The 10,334-nt window shown below is 40.4% G+C and overlaps 1 protein-coding gene across 2 annotated transcripts; it reads right to left on the reverse strand.

Annotated features, from left to right (window-relative positions):
• Nucleotides 1-1,257: 1,257 nt before the first annotated feature.
• On the reverse strand, nt 1,258-5,070 carry LOC145479097 (phospholipase A2 A2-actitoxin-Cgg2a-like). Of its 2 annotated transcripts, XM_081457354.1 has the most exons (6): nt 4,878-5,069; nt 4,739-4,799; nt 3,858-3,949; nt 2,801-2,951; nt 1,601-1,713; nt 1,258-1,496 (listed from the first exon to the last, which is right to left on the reverse strand). In XM_081457354.1, exons 3-6 carry the CDS (start codon nt 3,940-3,942, stop codon nt 1,342-1,344), a joined length of 504 nt encoding a protein of 167 aa, XP_081313480.1. In that variant the 5' UTR covers nt 3,943-3,949; nt 4,739-4,799; nt 4,878-5,069; the 3' UTR covers nt 1,258-1,341. The 2 variants fall into 2 exon arrangements, with proteins under 2 accessions (XP_081313480.1, XP_081313481.1); XM_081457355.1 differs by lacking the exon at nt 4,739-4,799 and having other exon boundaries at nt 4,878-5,070.
• Between the last annotated feature and the right edge of the window lie 5,264 nt (nt 5,071-10,334).

Here is a 10,334-nt window from a genome sequence, read left to right on the forward strand (position 1 = left end):
AGATATGACTGAAAAACCGTGGAGAATCTCGAGATGGAGTTCTTCTTCCAGAGAGGAAGGCGCAGTATATCCTTGTGGCTTTCTTGTAAACAGTCAGGGGACCCGACAAGGTGCATCAACTTTGCACTCTTCAGAGCAAACTCAGTTTGCACTCATTTTCACCTGCGGTAGTCTGTACGTAGATCAATTTTCATCAGGGCAGACGCATGCCCGCTGCTTCATACAGCTGACCCAGACAGGATAATGGGTAAGAGAGTTAATCCCCCATATAGGCGTCGTTCTTAAAGGGACAAAGTCAGCTTTAAGACCGCGCTGACCTGGGCAATAGTTTTCTCACTTTGAAAAAGGTTCACCTCAACCTCAAATCAAAGTACATCTAGAACTCCACTTCAATCTTCGCAGCGTTTTGCTTGATTTTCAATCGTTTACAGAAAGACCTGTTTTGAGTGTGCTTTTGCTCAATCTGTGATATTATGTTTATCATATTTGGTTAAAAACAGTATGGATCGCGTCCCTGTGATATGCAAACTAGCTATGAAATGGTATCTAATGCGCATGTGTGCCAGCTGACTGTAACCCCTTCAAGGTATTCTTAGGCGGCGTCCACACTAGCCCGGAGAAATTTGAAAACGAAACTTTATTTCTAGATTGGGCCAACCCTCCTCATTAATACGTCACGAAAACGGAGCTTTTCGAAAACGCTTTTCAAATTGAAGGAATTTGAAAAACGCCGCTCTTCGTTTACGTGTGGACGGAAAGTATTTGGGAAAACGATGGCGTTAGGATAATCGTGTGATTTCTCTGACCGAGTTTTCCTCAAACACAAATCCAAAGTGACCGGTGATTGTCGCGTTTTTATATTCCTCTTGCGTAAATCTGGACGGAAAACATTTGATACGTTTTCGCAGTGAAACCTCCATTTTCAAATTCCCCCGGCGAAGTGTGGAAGGGTCTTAGACATGGCACCCAGTACTTCAAAGGATGATTCTACCACGCGCGTGGATGTTGTCGTGAATATCTGGCTATTCAAAAATTGCTTATCTCCGTAGAGTAAGCGTCACTAAGGATTCTTGTTGCCTGCGGCAAACCTGTCGACACCTTTGCACTGCATCAGTAAGGCAAGATTTATAGGAGAGGAACATTTTTTCACTGAGAAAATCGACTCAACGTGATCAAATTTGCAGGAGGTTGACTTTTAATTAAACTTGGTTCACATAAAAATGTGCAATTCGTGTGAACAACACATCAACCACAAAGGCTTTAGATTACTGATTAAATTTCTTGGTTCTCTGTTGCGTTCCTTTCTTTCTTTTCCGATTTCCTTTCTGCCTTCTTGAAGATTTACCGACCTCTCCGGCCTCCCCTGCATTTCCTTTGCGGGTAATTTTTATATTTGCGATGGTAACGACTCTCCGCGAAACATTGGGCGGCAGCGACATCACACTTGCACAGACGATAGCGACATTCACCCCGCCACCAGTAGTATGAAGCTTTTCCTAAAGTTAAAAGAAAAGACAGTTAAATTCTTATTGCTTTTAGTAAGTCTAGATTAAAGATCTCAGTGCGACAAATTAAGGTCTACGAGAGGATTTCAACTTACTGCACTTCCCTCTCCTTGTAGTTGAATATGCCAAAATATACACTGCGACTTTGAAAGGGCAGACTCTGGACTTTTGGAGCTTATTGTAGCATTCGTCATGAACTTTGCAGCACCTGAAAATGAAATAGAATGGGAACATCCTTTCCCTAGTGGCAGGACTGAGCGGGGGGAGAGTTTAAGTCTTGACGACGTACAGGTTGCAGAAGGCTTGTTTTGGCATCAATATCATAAAAGAGGAGTTAAATTTAAACAAAAAAAATAAAAATTGTCCATCAGTGTTCCCTGCAAAACGTGTGAAGTGAGCCACACCGTATCTTATTACATATTAAGAGTGATAAAGTCTGATAAAGTCCCAGTCTGCCCTCAATCGCCCGGATAGAACACGGACGATCCAAGCGATCGCGATCGCTCCAGCCGCTACCGGCATTAACTTGCTCTCATATAATCGCATTGATCGTAGGAGCACTTTTTGAAGTGACAGCGGTGATTAAAACGATCGAGGCGATTATACTGGAGCAAACTTGTCTCAACCGACAAATCTTGACGACAAAATTGAAAGCGTCCTGCTGAACTCATCAAGGAGCCGAAACAAGAATTCTGAACTGTCCTGTGACGCTGACTTAGCTGCCTTTACGAGTCCTTCTCCTTAAACTAGCAAGGGATAAGAAAAAATCCTGCAATTTTGACAGTTAACCAACGCACCGCCATTTTGGGTCGTAGCCTCGTCTTCGTGCGAATCAAGCCACAGCTTGGCAAGACAACTGGTCAGTGTTCTCTCGGACTCGAATTTCAAAATCTTGAGTCATGGGGCGCGATCCATTCAACCAAAATTTCCGGAAATTTCGGTCTAAAACTGAATGGACCAGTGCGGTCCAACCGGAAAAGTTTCGAAAAAATCGGTCCACTTTTTGAGGGGGACCACTTTTCTCGGTCGGACCGGTCCGAATGGACCGGTTGGTTGAATGGATCGCACCCCATCGTTCATTTTATTGCCGCGACATCTTCCCGGTGTTATATCATTATTCAACGGATATTCTGCAAATTTCGGCCTATATTGTTATTACCTTTGATATATTTAGTAATTTTCGCCCTACGTATTGTGTTTTTCAAAATGTTTTGACCACCGACATGTTTTTCTCCGAAACAGAACGCCAAACTGAAGAAGCTGGACATTTCACCATAACTGAAAGACATAGTTACCGGTCCAGTTTATCGACAGGCCTGCCTTTCCCACCCAGTCCACAGTAGCAGCCATAACCATTGTAATCAATAGGACTCCTGCCGGTAGCGCGGTAAATCAGTGCCCCAAAGGAAATTGCGTCTCTCTTGGTGGCATCGGTACTTCCTTCTTCTGCAACGACAAACATGACATTTTAAACACAGTTAAATTTTATGTTTGTGATAAACTGAGTCGTATTTTATTGGATTGGACGAAAGTAGATGGAATGAGAAAGGACGGGTTATGATTAACAGCTTATTGGTATCGTTTTGCAGTCATTAACTAGAGTTGAGAGGTGAGATCCCAATCTGACGAACGGAATGGTTTTTGGACACTGTAGCGTGTGAAATTATGCAGTTTTTAGCATGCTCGCAAATCAGCGATGTTAAAACCAAGACCAATGACCAATCGCAAAAATTCAGACACTGACAATCCACTGAACCAATCAAAACTCTGACGCAAATACACGTAAACGGCGCAATGGGCGGGAAAACCTGTGCGAGATTGTCAAGCCTGTTTGGTTTTGATTTTAGTTCTGATTAAATGACAGAGTTTTTAAGCCTATAGCGTGGCGTCGTAATGCAAAACCATAGTTAACTATGGCAAAACCAAAGCAATTGCGAATTACGTTCGACATTCAAGTGAAAGCTACTCTTAAGTCAATGTTATAAGCTTTACAACTTTTCAGTATCGATGCAAGGGTTTGGTGAGGTAGAGCTCATGCGAATATATTGAATTTCTTTTGCTAAGAAAATTTCATTGCATCGAGGTGCTCTATTGGACTAAATTTTACTTGGCAATTTTTAAAATTGCATCCATCACGTGGACTGATAAATTCTTAGTTATACTCGGGTTGGTGTGATTGCCTGTGCTAGCCAAAAACAATACTACGCTAAATTACTCGAACTATGCCAAACTGTCTAGATTTATGTAACACCCGTGGAAGAGAAGGAAAGAATGGGAAGGAGGTCATTTAATATATACGATTAATACGGGATAAATATATCGTATATTTATGTGGGTTACCTATCACCTTACCTTCGCCACCGGATTCTGCTAGCGCGTCCTGTACAGCACTGTCCCACAAGACGATCAACATCAAGAAAGTCAGCTTGATCAACATGCTGAAACTGTAACAGAAGTGATCTTTGGCGAATAGATCTTTTTTAGACTATAATGTCTTCTACCGTGTCAGCAACATTATGGAATCTTTCAGACTTTTGGCTTCATGCTCTCCTATCAGTTTCAACCACAACAATGTTATCATTTAAACAGTCCGTAACTTTAATCGCTCTAACTACATAGATCGTATTTTCTAACGGGACCATTGTCAATCGAAACAATGAAAATATAGAGGACACAGATAACATAAACCGAGTTTAATTTTGTGTGCGAGTGTCTCATTTAGGTCACAGAACATTCTCTGCTGCCTTTATTGATCGTATCCGTGCTTATATAGATGACAATGAAAAAGCTTTTTGTGTAGGGACAAACAAAATTGTCCGTGGTACGCGGTTGTCCGCACAATGGGATTCATTGGTATATATTGCAATATGCCATGACAAGGCTGTCCGAGTCATGGGAAACGCTATTTAAGAAGTTTTGAGCTTACACTACTTTAGCTTAAAAATCATTTTATAAAGCAACCCCTTTGGGAGAGGAAGAATGATGAAAGCACCGCGGCAAAATGGGTAGTAAATTGCCACGTACTGGAGCTGAACGAGGAGAGCTTAAACAAATTTCTCTATCACATTTTTATCGAATTTCTGTGGCTTAACTAGTGAAAAACGTCTTGCAACTGGTATTTGGATTGCACTGTCATAATCAAATTCAGGATTCACAATCAAGAATTGTTCCTTTTACAATTGTTGATCGAAAGGAAATAAGCGAATAAGACAATAATTAAGCCAAAGACTGACCTCAACAACAGGCAAAGTTTCCCTTGTCAGACCCCTAAACTCTTTTATGTCGAAGCAGAACCTTGGAAAAAAAGATTTTTCCAATAATTATTTGCCCAGTAAAAACAATAGAAGGAAAATGAAACAAGAGCTAACCAACCTGCCAACAAAGGAACCTTGTTCTGTTGTGTATCGTTGAGTAAAGATTCCAGAGATAACTGCTTTGCCTTTAAATCACTTTTTCACAGCAAGAAATAATTTATTTGTTGGCTGCAAGCTTGTTGTTTCATTGGTCGTTTTAAGACTTACCTGATTTTCGTTTTCGTGGTGTTTGTAGTTGACAATGTTTTAAATAGTTAAAATGGCCATTTAAAGCGATAATGGAATGGATGAGACAAAATATGTCACCTGCAACTAGCGTTTAAAAAGTGCATTAGCGAATTGAAAATCATATGCTTCTAAATGATTTAATAGTGGTGAGTTGTAGATTATGAAGTACACCACTATTCCCTTTAGCTAACAACTTCATTGATCTGTTTACCTTGCTCTTAATAGGGTAGTAGTAGGATATCTTCACTATCTTCAAAATGACAGAGAAAGAACAAACATATAACATCATTGCACAGGAGACGATGAATTAATCCCTCATATAGATCTTATTCTCAAGGTAATTCCTATCAAGCTATTTTTAGATATGGTATCCAAGAGGACAAAATTCGTACCTTAGGGTCTGCTATATGTAAACCCTCATGGGATTCTAGAAACTGAAGTGCTCTAAAAATAACTAAGAGGAGTTATCTTAGCAATAAAGCCTTTATGGCGGGCTATCTCTTGCCACTAACAGTTAACTCCATTAGCGAATCGTAAATAATTTAATAGTTGGTAATTACACACCTTGTTCACTTTTAAAGGCCAATTTACCTAACGGAAATTCTTTGTCCCGGTTTCAATATAAATCGTTCTAGTACAAAGAAAAAGTCCGGCATAAATAAATTTCGTGTGTAAAGAACTTTTTCCCATCCGTGCCGAGTCAAAAATTTCATCATCTGTGCTCTGTGTACCTATTCAGTGGGTCCGGTTACACAACGAAACTTATCCGCGCTAGGCCATTATCTTTTTCGGTGACCGAGCCATTTATATCGGAGCTGTGACAACAATTTTCCATCCTGTAAATAGCCCTTTTAAAAAGTAAGAGTCGCTTATGGAAGTTAAGTTTCACCTTTTAGAGTTCGCGAAATCACCTGTTTAATGTCTCATAAATGCAGATGATTCGAGATTTTATCACCTCGGTTTTGAACCAGAAATAAACGAGCAGTACTGGAAACAATTTATGTGTAGAGCTAGTAATATATGTTTTGTTAATTTGCCTGACGAAGAAGAATTCTCACAGAGATCTTAGAAGACTTTCTCTCTTTCGGGATAAGCATTGGTCGTTTTAAGACCTACCTGATTCTTGTGACGTTTGTAGTTGGCAATGTTCTAATTAATTAAAATGGCAGTTAAAACTATCATAAAATGAGATAAATTGTGTTACCTGCAACTAGCGTTTAAAAAATCCATTAGCGCCAAAATGAAAATTATATGTTTGTAAAATGATTTAATAGCAGTGAGTAATAGATTGTGAAGTGCACCACTATTTCCTTTCTCTAACCACGCCAATTGATCTGTTTACCATGATTTTAATCAGGAGTAGCGCGGTATCTTCAAAATGACAAAAAAGAGAGGATGAGGGTAAGAGAGTTCATGCAATCCCTCTCAAGTTATTTTAAGATATGGTATCTAGTTCTCCTGCGGATAATCATGATTACCACGTGCGTTGCGTAGATGCCTTTAGTTTTCTTTGAGGGTGAAAATCGTGTAAAGTCCACCAGGACAACATTCGTACTTCAGGGTCTGCTATTTGTAGCCCCCGGTTACCTCAGAAATTTGGAGGATTAACCCTCTTACCCTCCATCCTCTCATGAAATTGCTTCTATCAGTTAAGTCCGTGAGCGAGTTCTTAAATTCAATAGTCGGTAATTCCACACTTTGTTCACTTTTAAAGGTTGATTTACACAAAATCGTATTTGTACCAAAAACAAAGCCCGGTATGGATAAAGTTTGTCTGTAAACGATGTTTTCTCATCCGTGCCGAGCCAAAATTTCATCTGTGCTCGGACTACCTATTCAGTGGGTCCGGTTACACAACGAAACTTAGCCACCAGTTTATTTTTGGTGCGCGTGTCATATTTACAGGAACGGCGCGCAAAGTTTTTCGTCGTGTAAATCAGTCTTAAGGAAGAGCCGTTTTCGCAAGTTATATTTCACTTTTAAGGCTACGTGAAGTCACCTGTTTAATGCAGATGCTTTAAGATTTTATCGCCTCAGTTTAGAACCAGATTATTGGATTACCTGTGATATAGACGAGTAGCACTTTAAACAATTCATGTGTAGAGCACGTGATATACGTTTTCTTAATTTGCCCAACGAAGAAGAATTCTTAAAGCGATCTTGGAAACGGAAAGACTTCCTATCTTTCTAGGTAAGCTTGGAATACGTCAAAAAGTAATAAAATATTGTTGAGTTGGCGTCAGCTGCAAAATGAAGAGAACGATCGATACAACAAGCTGCGGTTATCAGTCAAACCCATTATCAAATTGTATCTGATCCGTCTCTAAATGGTTTTATTTTAGGTGGCTGTACACTTCGTTGATTCCGTAACAAGAGGGCGTTTTATAAGAAAAACACATCAAATTTGTTTTGTGATCTCTAGGATTCCAGGTGTTCAACGCAATGTCTATGACCATGGTTTAAATCCGTTTACTCGGCTAAAAGTTAGTTTAAAAAATTAATGTAAGCTTGCTTAGACAATACTCGGAGCAACGAACGTCATATAAGAGACCAAATTTCCTTAACAAATCCTAAGCCACGCATTATAGTGCTATTAAACACTCCATGAACTGGAGGTCTTGAAATCTGCGGTGTGTGTAAGTATTCTACTGTCCTGACATCCAGCGATATCATGTCAGTGACCAGATATAGCTAGGCCAATTTCAAGTAAAGTAATTTTCCCTAGATTCACATTGAAAGAAGGGATTAAAAATGAAATATGAAGCTCGCAATTAAAAATTGAGTGTTTGTGGGGTTAAAAGGCGTCCAAATTTTCCCGCCAAAACTGAAATGGTGCGCGATGTTTGCCGACAGTCCTGAAATTTCCGGTTTCTAAAATGGACCCGTAGTTTCCAGCCGAATTTCTCACTAAATTTGCACTTTGAAAATTCTGAAAAAGAAACTGCCAACAAATGAATTAAAACAATGACTGACGAGGTACTAGACAAAAGTTTTGAACACCAAAAACACAAGACTGGCTAATCGTCCGTCTGCTCAATTTTGCGCAACGTGCAGATTACCGTAACCAGAAAAATATTTCCTGAATTTTGGCTGTATTTGGGTATGGTAAATACATTATCGTACCTTTTTAACTTGGAAAATCCAAGCTGTAAGTATGGACGGGAGATTGACTCGATCCTCCCGTTCGCTCGCTCCTTCGCTTCCTCTTCGACTTTTTGGTATTCTGTTGACCAGTGTATACACCATGTAAGGCTTTCACAGTCGTAGCCAAGTTCAAGTTAATACGACGTGGATGTGAAAAGATTTCCTCATCGAGTGAACTCATTACCTTTAATTTTTATTGGCAATATGTCTCATTTGTTCTTTGCATTTCATTTCTGACGCAAGCACTTAATATCTTCCACAGAAATAATCTACATTGAAAAGATTTGGGGGAGGTCAGCGGTCACCGAGCAAGATGGCCGTGAAATTTATAGCTCCGAGCTAAATAGGGAAAAAGTTAAATTTTTTTCTTCTACTTTTCATATCTACCTTACTACATGTGTTATTGTGTGTATTAACATGTCATTAACTACGAGAGGAAGCAAGAAACTGTCAAGTGATGCACCAGAAGAAGATTTTGAAACGTATGTACGCGAGCTACTGACACGCTTGTGCGAAGGTCAGAACAAGATCATACAGGACATCTCGAGTCTGAGAGCAAAAGTTCAGTCTAATGAGGCGGCATTGGTCAAGCTTTCGAAACAATTTACGACCCTCAACCAAAGTTTCGAGGAGCTCAAGGGAGAAGTTCATGATGCAAGATGCAAAGTCGATGAAATAGAAAGCTCGGTTCAAAACCATACCACGCAAATCGCTCAAATGTATGAACGTTTGCCGTCCTTCGAGCGCTATTCACGGGAATACAATCTTCGTTTTCACAACATTCCAGAATCTCCTGGCGAGGATTGCCTGCAGAAAATCAACGATATCCTAGCAAACCAGCTTAATCTGGAGCCGCAAATTGAAAACGCCCATCGAGCGGGAGCAAGAAGCGATGATAAGCCACGGGGTAACCCGAAAACACTGACCCCCGGTTCGCGGACCCCCACTACGGACCGGGTCCACGGACTACCTACGGACCGGTCCACGGAATACCCCTACGGACCCCTCTACGGACCACCCCCAAAATAGAATAAAAAACAAAAATAAAGATTTCACTTACTACTTCTCTGATAGATCACTCGTGTCGGCGAAATTTCGAGCGTTGAGCTGGGAAAATGTAACAGACCTGGGTTCAGTCTCGGGCACAAGTTTTATCATTGCACATTGCCATTTCCTTTGCTGTGGCTATAAGTATGAATGAAAGACCGGGAAAGCTCTGGGAAGCCCTGAAATTTGTGCTGCTTCGAGTGCATTTCCTTCGCCATTTTGTTCAGCCCATTCTCCCGCGGTTTCATGAACTCGTCCCGGGCTTCACAATTTGCTTAACAGAATTTCAATTATAAACAAGTCGGTTAGAACGACCTAAAATCACGTCTTTTGCAGCCCGATTAAGCCACAAACAGAAGGTAAAAACTTTCCGTCTTTTTGCCATTGGCATCTCTTCTCCCCGAAAACAGCTTTTAGAAATGACTATAGAATGTTTAAGCAAGCAACCGGAACGATGATCCTGCTGGTATACGTTGGATCAATAGTGATCTAATCGGCTTTACATATAAAATGAAGAATACAAAAGCAAAAACCGACACAAAGTAGAATGAGTGATCTATCGGAGAAGCAGTAAGTGAAATCTTTATTTTTGTTTCTTACTCTATTTTGGGGGTGGTCCGTAGAGGGGTCCGTAGGGGTAGTCCGTGGACCGGTCCGTAGGTAGTCCGTGGACCCGGTCCGTAGTGGGGGTCCGCGGACCGGGGGTCAGTGTTTTCGGGTTACCCTAAGCCACGAGCGATAATTTGTAAGTTTGTTTATCGTCCAGAGAGGTACAAAGTTATTCAGAAGAAGCGTGACCTTAAAGATGGTGTTTGGATCACAGAGGATCTGATTTGGGAGGACCGAGAGAAAAAGAGGAAACTCAGAGATGTGATGAAGGAGGCGTTTGAGAGGGGAAAAAGGCCAAGATTTCATCGTGGAAAACTTTATATTGATGGAAATTTGTATAGAGAAACGTAGATGTTAATTCCATTGATCAAAATATGTATAAAAACCTTCTGTTGTCCTACAACTAGTTTATTTTTAACTGGCATTTGCCAATATTAAGTTGTTTAAAATAGACAAATGATTCATAACACGAATGATCCAGATTTAA

This window comes from Orbicella franksi, chromosome 2 (genome assembly GCF_964199315.1).
Source record: "Orbicella franksi chromosome 2, jaOrbFran1.1, whole genome shotgun sequence".
NCBI classification, from domain to species: domain Eukaryota; kingdom Metazoa; phylum Cnidaria; class Anthozoa; order Scleractinia; family Merulinidae; genus Orbicella; species Orbicella franksi.